Source organism: Arachis ipaensis, chromosome B1, assembly GCF_059453495.1.
Source record: "Arachis ipaensis isolate K30076 ecotype BB chromosome B1, ASM5945349v1, whole genome shotgun sequence".
In the NCBI taxonomy this organism is placed as follows: Eukaryota; Viridiplantae; Streptophyta; class Magnoliopsida; order Fabales; family Fabaceae; genus Arachis; species Arachis ipaensis.
The window spans coordinates 142176325-142189619 of record NC_142436.1 but is presented as its reverse complement, the minus strand read 5'-3'; the positions used below and the strand labels follow the sequence as shown (position 1 = coordinate 142189619).

Genomic DNA, 13295 nt, shown 5'->3' with positions numbered 1-13295 from the left:
ATGATGATTATGGCATGAACCCTAAATCGTCAACATTTCCTATTAGATTACAGTATATTGTTTGCACTTTATGTACAAAATGTTTGGGTGCTGTTTTTTATGTCTGATCTCTCACACAAAACAAAACACGCCCTTGGATGAGTTCAGTGAATGGCCACTCTCTTCTGAACCAACCAGAGTGTACTCTTCTTACTCTTACTCTTACCCAATACCCAACGAAGCAGTTGCAGTTGCAGTTTCAGTGTTGAGGAAGAAGAAAAGATGGAGTGGTGCATGTCAATGCCAAAGGTGGAACTCCATGCTCACCTCAACGGATCCATCAGAGACTCCACTCTCCTGTAATCCCTTTTCTCTATTCCTCTCTCGTTTGTTTTGTTTCTTCATCTCCTTCTCCTTCCTCTGACCTTTTTTTTGTTGCACAGAGAACTCGCTAGAGCTTTGGGGGACAAGGGTCTAATAGATTTTTCCCAAGTGGAGCATGTTATCCTTAAAAGTATGCTCTTTTTTTTTTTTTTGCTTCCTATTTTCTTTTTTAATCTTCAGTATGCCCCTTCATTGTTGTTCTGCTTCATGTTCATTTTGGGACTTATTATTACCCCTTAATAGCTGTTTGATTGTAAAATTATGCACTCTGTTAGTGTTTGTGATATGAGGGACTGTTTGATTGTCACCTTTAGTGTTAGATAGTTACTATTATAGTGTCTTAAGGCTTAATAATGGTGGTGGTTATGGTTTTGTAAATACAGATGATCGTTCATTAACTGAGGTATTCAAGTTGTTTGATGTGATCCACATTCTTACTACTGACCACATGACTGTTACAAGAATTGCGAAAGAAGTATGTTTGCTTACTATCCAAATTTTTATGTTACTAGATCCAATGGCTTCAGCCTTTGCATTTATAGAAGCAATTTTCAAATGCAGGTTGTTGAAGATTTCGCATCAGAAAATGTTGTCTATCTCGAATTGAGAACCACCCCAAAGGTAATTAGAAGAGCTTGGTTCTTGATGTGGACTGCTTTTTTTTTTTTTTTTTTTTTTTTTTTTTTTTTCTGTTGATTCGACAGTGAATTTCTCATCCTAATTCCTTACAGAAAAATGATTCCCAAGGAATGAGCAAACGTTCTTATGTTGAAGCTGTACTGGAAGGGATAAGATCTGTCAGCTCAGTTGATGTGGCTTTGATTCCTTACACTGAGGATCCTAGAAATCTTTTAGATCCTCTGTGCGGAGCTACAAATGATAAATGTAATGGAAATAGTAGGAAGAAAATCTTTGTTAGGCTTCTCTTGAGTATTGATCGTAGGGAGACAACAGAATCAGCTATGGAAACTGTAAGCTGAGTAATTTCAACATCCTTGAGTTTGATGATTGCTACTTAATGCCTTTAACACTCCATTTCTTTGTTGCAGGTCGAGCTGGCACTGGAAATGGGGCATCTGGGGGTGGTTGGAATTGACCTATCTGGGAATCCAAAGGTTGGCGAATGGTATGTCAATCTATCAAGGACTCTAGCGTAGCAATTCATTTAAATTTTGTAACGATGCTTTAGATCAAAGTCTCCCTTTATCTTTTTCAGGAAAACATATTTGCCAGCGTTGAAATTCGCTAGAGAACAAGGTCTTTTTGTAACCCTTCACTGTGGAGAGGTGCGCCAATCTTCTATTGTACCTGTTACCAGTGGTGATTACCTGACTGGTCTGTTTTCCTTTTTGTGCTTTTAGGTTCCTAATTCAAAGGAGATACAAGATATGCTCGATTTTCTTCCCCAGAGGATTGGACATGCTTGTTTCTTTGAGGAGGAACACTGGAGAAAGTTGAAGTCTACTAACATTCCGGTTAGACTTTGCAAGCTCACTAGTCACATAGTGATAAAATAAGAAAGTGAAAGTGTTATGATAATCAATCAGTTAAAAATATAGTGCATAGCATACTCATTTAATCCATCACATTTGAACATCTGATAGTTTCTAAATTCGAACCATTTTTATTGTCAATACCCAATTTATAAAGAGCTGGGTTACACATATTTATTGCTTCCTTTATATTTTTCAGGTTGAAATTTGTTTGACATCAAACATAAGGACATTGTCAGTTTCATCAATAGATGCTCACCATTTTGGTAGGTTGTTAAGTTTATTTTTGAAGTTCATGAAATAACATGAATCTTTATTCTTTATTCAACTCCATGAGATACTAATTGTGGGGTTTTGGGGGGTGCGGGAGGAGGAGGATTGTTGAAAATTCCCCTGTTGATTAGTAAGATGAACCATGCATACTAGACTTTGGTCTCTAACATCATTCTGCTGCTGATACAGTTGATTTGTATAACGCGAAACATCCTCTAGTCCTGTGTACCGATGACTCGGGTGTTTTCTCAACCAGTCTCTCCAACGAATACAAAATTGCTGCTTCTTCATTGGGTATGTTTCATTTTTACTCTTGCAGCCAGTGGAACTGAAACTAGCGGGTAAACTATGCTAACTGCTTGGTTGTTTGTTTGTTCATTTGAATGTTATGTAGGCCTTGGAAGGAAGCAAATGTTTGAGCTATCAAAGAATTCTGTTGAGTTTATATTTGCAGATAATGTTGTAAAGGATGAATTAAGGGAAATTTTTAATTCAGCTGCAAAGAATCTGGAACTCTAGGTATAATTTCATCCAAAGGGAGTATGTATTTAGGTCATAGGTCCATTATGAGTTAGACCGTTATTGTAGATCGAAATTATGGTAGCATTCTTATATTTGACCATTTGAGATGAGCAACTGTGAACTTGTCCATGATGCATTGCACCAGAAATTGTTCCATGCTTATGGAGTAATTAGATGGATTATGTTTCATTCTTTTGTAGAGTTAAACTTTAAATAAAAGTGTAGGTCTTGCTATATTTACTAAATGTTAAAATGTTTTGAAATCCAAATTTTAGGTTTTAGTTTTTTTTTTTATAACGAGACTCGAACCCAGACTTTTTAGGTGAGTATGAGAGACTATGCCATTTGAGTTATAACAAATTTGCAATTTTAGATTTTAGTTTAAATTAAGGAAAATGTGCAATTTTTAAAACTTATTGATTTAAAACCAAAAGGTCATGACTTTGTAAAGTTCACTATATGCAAGTTACTAAATGATATTTTTCGTGAGAATTATCTAATGAAATAAAGGACATTTTTAATAAATTTTATTAGGTTATTAAATCTTTTATTTTAAATTTATAAGTTTGTATACATGCCTTTTAAATTTGAACTAATATTAACTTAGTTTTGATGTCTTGATATTTATATTTGAATTTAAATAAGAAGTATTGTTTCGTAAAAAAAAATGAGGATATGTACATTGTATTTGGGCGTCCAGGATATGTACATTAAATAGAGTAAAATAAATATAAATATAAAATGCTCAATGAACATTAAAGTTTGGTTACTAAATTAGACATTGCCTATTTAAATAGAGGATAAATCACCTTTTTAAATTGTTTGGCATTTAGTATTACTTTTTTGATAGAAGAAAATTTTTATTCAAGAAAATAGTTGAGCAGCACTTATAAATAGTAAAAAATACATAAGATCTAAAATTAAGACAAAAAATAAATAAGTTTTATGTTGAACTATAATTTGAGAGGAAGCATAAAGTTTAAATATAAAAAAATTTATAAGATAGAAATAGAGATAGATTATAATTTCTATTATTTTTAAAACTACATAGGAAGTGCTGCAACAGAAAAAATATCCTCTTTTTTTCTTCGAATAGATTCAAAAGCTTTTTGAATCTGAAAATATTTCTATAGACAAGAAGTCTCTCTCGTTGTATTTTCATCCCATACTTGTAATACCATTTTTAAAATACTATAAAAGAGAATTAATACACCACAAAAGGGAGAGAACAACTACAAAGAAGTTATTATAGATTTAAATCTCTAAAAAGAAAAAACAGAAACAAGAACAGAAACCACAACCAGAAAAAAGGCGCACGGGAGAAGGGAGCTAAGGAGAGGTGGCGAAGAAGGTGTGGACGGTGGAAGAATGACAGTAGTGGTGGGTGATGTGAGAGGTGAAGAGGGAAGTTGATATTGTAACTATAAAATAAGGAAGTTGATAGATGGTAAAAAAAGAGAGAAAGAGAAGAGGAAAAGAAGAGAAGGAGGTTAAAAGGAGGGGAGCAGGGAGGGCCACTATAGCTCAGATTAAGGCGGCGGCCCTTAGGGAGGCTTTCTTGCTTTTCTTTGCGGGAGAGAGAGAGAGAGAGTACAATATTGAGTGATTGATGTAATCTCTTTGCTTATTATCTTTTTTCGGTATCTAGTACTTAATTGTCTTGTTTTGACTTTTATTTTAAAATTGTTCTTATAGAAATCGATCTAACTTAAATCGATTTAGTATGTATTCATAATAAATTGTTTTAAGTTAAATTGATTTATCCTTAATATGTAAATTGTTTTAAATTAAATTGATTCAGTATGAAACAATATTTTATTATTGATCAGGACCACTACATAACCGGCGTTATAAATCGGCATTACATGTTATAACTCAGCGATTTACGTTATAACTCGACTTTGCACGGACTTAACAGACTACATCCTAGAAATCATAATGTTCGATCAAGTATCATCACCTATTAAGACCTAATAATTACTCTTCAATTCAGATGATCAACGGTAATGTAACCGACCTTTATGCTCCACCTATAAAGGTATGATATTTTATCCTTAAAGGATACATTGAATTCTCAATACTAATTTAAGCTTCGGAGTGCCTTTGCAGATACAGTCCCCCATTTTGGATTACTCTCTTTACAAACGCAAGCTCGGACTTCCCAAAGTTCATAGATCGGCGTTGAAGGAAACAACTCGGCGTCGACTTATAGAAGCCGAGCTCCCCTCAAGGTATCCACACAAGAACAATTAGCGCCCACCGTGGGGCCGAGAATATAATTCGTTCTTTATTTCATCGGCCTCGACGTTCTCACCTAAAGCCATGGCTGAGCAACTTCCACCTACGCCATCTGAACTTCTTCGGATGGTGACCGAGTTACAACAAGCCAACCAGCGCATGGCGGAAGAGAACCAAAGAATGACAAATCAGATTGCTAATCTGAATAATGCTCAGATTAAAAATAACAATGACCGAAAAGAGCGAACAGAAGAAGCCGAGCATTAGTCTGGACCGATGCATGTCTCCAAAACTGCTCGCCCGAAGAACGAAGATCACAACCCAGAAAACTCACCCGGGCCATTCACGACCGAGGTGATGAACTTCGTGCTGCCCAGGAGGTTCACTCTACCAACTACCTTAACCCTATATGATGGGTTAGGTGATCCAAAGAAATACATAAAAAAGTTCACCTCCATAATGATAGTAAATGGTGCATCCGATAAAGTTTATGTCGTTGTTTTCCATCTTATTTAGACGGTCCTGCACTTGATTGGTTTTGTTCTTTGCCTGCAGGTTCTATTTCTCGTTTTCGAGACCTGTCAAAACCGTTCGAGAAGCATTTTGTAGGATCAGCAATCTATCTACATGATTCTGATTACCTGAACACAATCAAACAAGGCCAGCATGAAAGCCTAAGAGATTACATGACGCGCTTCACAAAAATAGCTGTGAGTATACTAGATCTCCACCCTGAGGTGGAATTGCACGTCATCAAAAGCGGACTCCAACCAGGGAAATTTCAGGAAACTATTGCTGTGGCCAAACCTAAAACTATGGCCGAGTTTCGTGAAAAGGCGAAAGGTCAGATTGACATTGAAGAACTCCGACAAGCTCGGAAAACAGAGAGACCACGATACAGAGAAGACGATAAAACATGAGATAGCAAGAAAAATTTTAAGCCAACTCCCCGATATGAATCTTATACTCAGTTTAACACCAAGCATGACGACATCATCAAGGAAATCTTGAATTCAAAGTTGATCAAGCCACCACGAAAAGCCAGCAACTATCCAGATTCAAAGGGTGCAGATATATTGTACTTTTCATCAAAAGCACGGAGACACCACTGACGAGTGTGTCATCGCCAAAGACCTTTTGGAGCAGTTAACTCGGCAAAGTCATCTCGATAAGTACATCGGCGACCATATACAACAGCGTGCACCTCCCCCTGGTGACCAAAGCTCGGCAGCACAGTATAGCCGAGATAAAGATCGAACGAACACCAATCCTCCCGATCAATCGAGACGTATCATTAACTGTATTTCTGGAGGTTTTGCAAGTGGAGGCGCCACAAGCTTGGCAAGAAAGCGGTCTTACCGAGCTATGCTTTCAATAGAAGCCAGTCAAAATCATCATCAGACACCTCCACACTTTCCTCAAATAACATTCGAAGCCTTCAACTTCAACACCAACGTAACAAATCTAGATGACCCCGTTGTGATCTCCCTCCAGCTCGGAGATCTCCTAGTTAAAAAGGTTTTACTGGACCCTGGGAGTAGTGCCGATGTTCTTTTTTACTCAACATTTCAGAAGATGAAGCTAAGCAACAATATCCTCCAACCTTCCACTGGAGACCTGGTCGGTTTCTCAGGTGAGAGGGTCCTGGTTATGGGCTCTGTGTGGTTCCGAACCACACTTGGTGAGGTTCCCTCATCAAAAACTTCAGATATTCAATACTTGGTCGTTAACTGTTTTAGTCTTTACAATTTGATACTTGGCCGATCTTTCTTAAATAGGTTTGGCGCTATTGTTTCTACAATTCATGTCTGTGTTAAGTTTCCTTTGCAGGATAATACAATTACAACTATTCACAGTGATGCCCGAGAGGCCAGAGAATGCTACAACAACAGTTTTAAAAGACCTAACCGAAGTATCCAAGCTTATGTGCACAACATCGGCAACCAAGACAAGCTACCAGTCCTGGCCAACCTTGATCCTAGGGCAGGAATCCTCGAATGACCAACCCCGACCAAGGACTTGCATAAAATCTATTTTGCAGATAACCTAGAAAAATTCACTTACGTGGGATCCACACTAAGCAAGGAGGAGAAGACTTTATTCCAGACATTCCTCCAACGAAATTCCGACTTATTCGCTTGGACCCCAGTTGACATGCTAGGAATTGACCCATCCATCATATCCCATAAACTGGCATTGGATCCGTCTGTCCGACCTATAGCACAGAAAAAGCGAAACCTCGGCTATGACCGAAAACAAGCCTCTCTGGAAGAAACCAAGAAGTTCATCAATGCCGGCTTCATTCAGGAAATTAGGTTCACAACATGGTTGGCGAATGTCGTCATGGTGAAAAAACATAACGGTAAATGGCGCATGTATGTTGATTTCATCGATCTCAACAAAGCATGCCCAAAAGACTCTTATCCCTTACCATCTATTGATTGTTTAGTTGACAATGCTTCTGTTTATGAAAAGCTGAGCTTTATGGATGCATACTCTGGCTACAACCAGATCCAAATGCATCCATCTGATCAAAGTAAGACCGCTTTTATTACCGAATATGGAAACTGTTCCGAGGGTTACCTGAAACTGTAGGTTGATCTCGGACGAGATCTTCTGTACTGGTCGGAGATGACGTGTCCGGCTGGTGAGTGGCGCCCGGAGCTGTTGTATCCGACTTGTGGACTGACTATGCTGCTGATCCTTCATCACCGGAGGGTGGGGGTACCTGCAAGGGACTCCGATGCTTAAGTTAGCAAGGGTATTAAGTAGGTTTTTAGTAGAATTAGAGTATGAGTTATACCTGGGTGCTCCAGTGTATTTATAATAGTGTGGAGTGACCTTCTTAGATAAGATAAGTTAGTTATTTTTATCTTATCTTATCTTATCTTTGAGTGAGGTCAGCTTATCTTCAAGGGAACCGCCCTTATCTCTATAGGCTTAGGCTGCCTTTAGATCGGGGTCGTATTCCTTGAGTTGGGCCCTTTTTGGGCTTTCCTGTCGATTTGGCCGAGCTCTTTGGGAAGAGGTCGGATAGTCTGACGTGAAGAGGTCGGTCGCTTTGTCGCTAATCATCCCGGGTCGGATAGCTCGACCCAGGGTATGAACAGTGCCCCTGCTCGAGCTCGGTCTTTCTTTCGGAGGTCGAGTCTTAGTTTTAGGACTTCGATCCTTCTTTGGTGAAGCCGAACTCGAGCATTTTGTCGATTTTATCTTTGTAGAGTTCTTTTTTGAATGCGGAACGTTTCTTCTTTCGTTTCCTCTGAAAGCGTGCGCTTTTGTATTAACGTCCTAGCCTTGGGAATGTGCGAGGGTTTAATGCCCTCATTAATGCATTTTTAATGCTCTGTTTCTCTTGGCTCTTTTATTTTGAATTTTGCATTCAAGAAACGGTTTTTTCTTTTCTGTAACTTCCCCTCTTTTCTCTCTGTTTTTCTGTTTCGCCTCGTTTTTTCTCTGCGACGCTTTGTCTTGGTACTTTGTTGGTGCTTCCCTTGAGAGACGATTTCCACAACTTCCTTGCTCCAGCTTTCAGCTTTCTTCAGAGCTTTCCTCCTTTCTCCAGGTTTGGTTTCTACTTTTTACTTCTTTCGTTGTTTTGCCTTCGGTTTTTTTATAAAGCTTTGATTTTCGTTTGAAATGCATGATGGAAAGTCTGAACCTTTTTGTGTCGTTATGCTCAATTTATTGTTGTGATGCATGTTTCTGGCATTTCTTCTGATGATTGAGGTTTTGTTTGTTTGCATGTTTGCTTACTGTTTCTGACTGTCGCCTTCATATTTTGGAATTTTGGGTCGATGAACTGTTTGATAATCTTTTGAAAAAGACTGCGCCTTTTGTAGCTTTCTTTACTGATAGACTTTGTAGCAGATAACGTTCTTTCTTATATTTGCTTTGTCTTTCTCTTCGTGTTGTTGTTTGTTTGGAAGGGGGTTTTTTTCTTCGTCGAGGGTTTTGTCAAGATGTTAGCCTTGTAGATTTTTCCTGAGTCCTTACTCTGTCACTGCCTCCAAAGGATGCCCCTAGACCTTGTCTTGGGGTTTTCCTTTTATCTGTTTGTATGCTTGAGTCATGTTCTGCTATGAGTTGATTTTGACTTTGTTCGAGATGTTTGGGTTAGTAATCTATTTTCTTCTTTTTTACTGTAGGACTAGTTGACCTCATGTCTTCTCGCAAGAACATTGTTGAGACATCTTCCCAAGTCCCTAAGGGCATGGCTGATTGGGTGGATTCGATGGTTCTTTTGTGTGTTTCTTTGGTTGATTTCGAGTTTTGTCAGCAGCTTAGGCAATTTCATAGGGTTTGTAGTAGTGGTAGTGAGGAAAAGAACTATGAGCTTGTACCTCCCGATTCTGAGGAAAGGGTTTGTTTTTCTACCCGAATTGTTGGAGAGCTCCCCTTTTTCTATGCGTACGACTTCTTTTTTAGTCAAATAAATATTACTCTTCCTTTTACTCCCTTTGAGATCAACCTATTATGGTCTTGTAATGTAGCTCTATCCCAGCTTCACCCCAACTCCTGGGATTTTATCAAAATCTTTCAGTTGTTGTGTCATGAGTTTGGTATCCCTGCTTCACAATCCCTTTTCTTTTATCTCTTTGTTTTGACAAAGTCTGGGGTGGTTAAGAAGAAAGCCGGTTGGGTTTCTTTCCGAGCTTCCCAGGGAAAAAAAGGTTTTCTCCATGTTTGATGAATCTTTCCGTGACTTCAAGAATGACTTCTTTAGGGTCCGAGCTGTTGAAGGAGCTCGGCCCTTTTTTCTGGATGAAAATGATGAGCCCGCTTTTCCTTTGGAATGGCAAAAGAACGTAATGGTGTCTAAATATACGTGGGAGATGTTAGATGAGGCTGAACAAGCTTTTGTGTCTGTGCTGGAAGAAAACTGGGGGCAGCCTCCCCATCTTGACACCAAGAAATTTTTAGCCAACCCCTCTCTCCTCCGAGCTGAGCTGGGTAGTGGTCAATTTTTGGTTTTGATTGTTTTGTCGATTGTATCTCTTGTAAGCTCTTTTCTGATTCATAACTTGGTTTCCCGCTGTTGTGTTTTGTTTGCAGAGATGATTAAGAATAATGAATCCATGAAGGCCTTTAAGAGGGCAAGAAAGGCTACTGCAACTCAACACGTCTCGACTAAGGCGGCCGGTGAGGGATCATCTCAGGTTCAGTCAAAGCCGGCCGTACCGAGCTCGCCGGGGGTGAGGAAGGTAATCCCTACTCCCCGAGTTTGTTTGGCTGATCCTCTTCAAGTTTCTGTTGCTAGTTCTGGTGCTCTTCCAAACAAAAAACAAAAATCAACTGAGCCTTTCAACCATGATGTCCCTGACTTTGACGCGGTTAAGTTTGTCGATCAGCAGATTGGTCCTTACAGTACCATTCCTACCGACGATGTCTCTCTCCTTCGCCACTTGGATTTTATTACTCGGAGTAGCGTCAAGATGGCATATATGGGAGCTGCCCTGTACTGAACTACCCAAGACCTCCCTCTTCATGCTACCGAAGATTTTATAGAGGAGGCTAAGCAAGAGTTCGACCGTATGAAGGGTTTGAAGGAGGAGCTCCAAGTGAAAGTAACCAAGCTGGAGAAGGAGTTGGAGACCAAAAAGTTATGTTGCCTTGGCGGCTTCTGTGAGGTTGGCTAAAGGTACCACATTGAGGCACATGGATAGCTATGTTATGGCCTACAGGGAAGTGATGCGTCTCAGGGAGGAGTTGGAGTCTGCCCGGGTTGATTATGCCGAGCTCCAGGGTCACCTTGTAGGCAGCGTAAATGCTGCTTATGAGAACCTGAAGGAGCAAGTTCGAGTTCTTGCTCCCGAGGTCGACCTTACTCTCTTCAGTTTGGACAATGTTGTAAAGGATGGCAAGGTTGTCCCTGACGACCCTGACGACGATGATGTTGAACCTTCCTCTATTCTTGCTGCCAAAGCCTCCGTGGTGCCGACTTCTTCAGCTCCTTCAGCTGAGGCCGGTCATCCTGTGTCAGATCCTGACTGTCAAATCTTGAATCGGGATGATGGGACTGTGGATGCTGTGCCCATTCAGACTTGCCCTCCTTTACCTCGTGCTGCCGAGAAGGCTTCTGATAAATAGTTTTCTAAATGTTTGTGTAGATAGCCCGACTTGTGGGCTTTTAAACTCTTTATGATGTTTTTTGACTGTTGACACTCTTTTGGTTGCTTGTTTAGCAACTTTATTTTGAAAAACAAAATAGTTTTCAAGTTCTTGGGGCTGGTTTTGGTAGCCTCTTGAGCTTGTTATTATTATAACTTTATATCATGTTTGTTTACATCTGCCTTGGTTTCTTTTTAGGCTTTTCAGAGTGTTGGAGCTTTTCCTCTGAGGTTGTAGTTGCTTGGATCCAACTTGTATGTCGGCTTTCTTATGTCGGCTTTGAAGTTATTTCTAACAGCCCTATTTGTTGGGACCTTTGTGGGGTCTCCGTTAGTAATTACCTTTAAGGTTTTTGGGAACCCGACTTCGTTATTTCAGTTACTTCTAGTAATCCTTTCTTTTGGACCTTGTTGGGTCTTATTTTAGGAATTACTCTTGCAACTTGTTTGGGGGAGGCCGACATCCTTGTGTTGGTTCCTTCTAAGTTATTTTTTTAATCCTCTTTCTTGGACCTTGTTCAGGTCTCTTTCAGGGATTACCTTTATAACTTTATGTTTTAGGCCGACTTCTTCATGTCGGGTGATGAGCGGATATTTTATACGCTTTTTGGGGATAATTTCATATAGTTTTGAGTATGTTTTAGTTAGTTTTTAGTCTATTTCTAGTAGTTTTTAGGAAAAATTCATATTTCTGGACTTTACTATGAGTTGCGCGTTTTTCTGTAATTTCAGGTATTTTTCTGGCTGAAATTGAAGGAGCTGAGCAAAAATCTGATTCAGGCTGAAAAAGGACTGCTGATGCTGTTGGATTCTGACCTCCCTGCACTCAAAGTGGATTTTCTGGAGCTACAGAACTCGAAATGGCGTGCTTCCAATTGCGTTGGAAAGTAGACATCCAAGGCTTTCCAGCAATATATAATAGTCCATACTTTGCACAATAATAGACGACGTAAACTGGCGTTCAACGCCAGTCCTCTGCCCAATTCTGGCGTCCAGCGCCAGAAAAGGATCAAAAACTGGAGTTGAACGCCCAAACTGGCACAAAAACTGGCGTTCAACTCCACAAATGGCCTCTGCACGTGGATTGCTTAAAGTCTCAGCCCCAGCACACACCAAGTGGGCCCCAGCACACCAAGTGGGCCCCAGAAGTGAATCTCTGCATCATCCATCATAGTCCACTCATATTTTGTAACCCTAGGCTACTAGTTTAGTATTTAAACAACTTTTAGAGACTTATTTTTGTATCTCATAACATTTTTAGATCTAAACTTTGTATTCTCTGACGGCATGAGTCTCTAAACCCCATTGTTGGGGGTGAGGAGCTCTGCTGTGTCTCAATGAATTAATGCAAGTATTCCTGTTTTCCATTCAAACACGCTTGTTCCTATCTAAGATGTTCATTCGCACTTAACTGTGATGAAGGTGATGATCTGTGACATTCATCACCTTCCTCAAACCATGAACGTGTGCCTGACAACCACCTCCGTTCTATATCCGATTGAATGAGTATCTCTTAGATTCTTTAATCAGAATCTCCGTGGTATAAGCTAGAACTGATGGCGGCATTCATGAGAATCCGGAAAGTCTAAGCCTTGTCTGTGGCATTCCGAGTAGGATTCAAGGATTGAATGACTGTGACGAGCTTCAAACTCCTGAAGGCTGGGCGTTAGTGACAGACGCAAAAGGATAGTAAATCCTATTCCAACCAGATCGAGAACCAACCGGTGATTAGCCGTGCTGTGACAGAGCGCGTGAGCGTAGTTTTCACTGGAAGGATGGAAGGTAGCCATTGACAACGGTGATCCACCAACACACAGCTTGCCATAGGAGGACGTGCGTGCGTGAATCAGAAGACAGAGGAAAGCAGAGATTCAGAAGACAAAGCATCTCCAAAACTCCAACATATTCTCCATTACTACACAACAAGTAACTTCTAATTTATGCTCTACTGGTTATTCATAATTCAACTGATAAACATAATTGACTTCCTGACTAAGATTTACAAGATAACCATAGATTGCTTCAAACCAACAATCTCTGTGGGATTCGACCCTTACTCACGTAAGGTATTACTTGGACGACCCAGTGCACTTGCTGGTTAGTTGTGCGAAGTTGTAAGAGAGTAATGTGAACAGTAACATTACAATTTCGTGCACCATCGGGCCTTTCTAAGTTATTTTTGTAATCCTCTTTCTTGGACCTTGTTCAGGTCTCTTTCAGGGATTACTTTTATAACTTTATGTTTTGGGCCGACTTCTTCATGTTGGGCCCTTCTAAGTTATTTTTGTAATCCTCT

At 39.8% G+C, this 13295-nt stretch overlaps 2 protein-coding genes across 2 annotated transcripts; both read left to right on the top strand.

The window, feature by feature from the left end:
• Positions 1-2896, top strand: LOC107637315 (N6-mAMP deaminase). Its single transcript, XM_016340747.3, has 11 exons — positions 1-338; positions 423-493; positions 747-838; positions 925-984; positions 1095-1334; positions 1413-1489; positions 1580-1649; positions 1725-1838; positions 2056-2122; positions 2319-2423; positions 2524-2896. Exons 1-11 carry the CDS (start codon positions 262-264, stop codon positions 2646-2648), a joined length of 1098 nt encoding a protein of 365 aa, XP_016196233.1. The 5' UTR covers positions 1-261; the 3' UTR covers positions 2649-2896.
• Positions 2897-5165: 2269 nt separating this feature from the next.
• Positions 5166-6890, top strand: LOC148578684 (uncharacterized). The gene is made up of 4 exons (XM_088503147.1): positions 5166-5361; positions 5445-5732; positions 5935-6575; positions 6720-6890. Exons 1-4 carry the CDS (start codon positions 5166-5168, stop codon positions 6888-6890), a joined length of 1296 nt encoding a protein of 431 aa, XP_088359273.1.
• The last annotated feature ends 6405 nt before the right edge of the window (positions 6891-13295 follow it).

Bases quoted from the DNA above. Each gene is read 5' to 3' on its own strand.
- LOC148578684 (XM_088503147.1), top strand. From the start codon at position 5,166: ATGCATGTCTCCAAAACTGCTCGCCCGAAGAACGAAGATCACAACCCA. The intron at 5,733-5,934 runs GTCAGATTGACA...ACGAAAAGCCAG, and splicing joins GTTTCGTGAAAAGGCGAAAG to CAACTATCCAGATTCAAAGG. The intron at 6,576-6,719 runs GTTCCCTCATCA...TTTCCTTTGCAG, and splicing joins TCCGAACCACACTTGGTGAG to GATAATACAATTACAACTAT.
- LOC107637315 (XM_016340747.3), top strand. From the start codon at position 262: ATGGAGTGGTGCATGTCAATGCCAAAGGTGGAACTCCATGCTCACCTC. The intron at 1,650-1,724 runs GTGCGCCAATCT...TTGTGCTTTTAG, and splicing joins TAACCCTTCACTGTGGAGAG to GTTCCTAATTCAAAGGAGAT. The intron at 2,424-2,523 runs GTATGTTTCATT...AATGTTATGTAG, and splicing joins AATTGCTGCTTCTTCATTGG to GCCTTGGAAGGAAGCAAATG.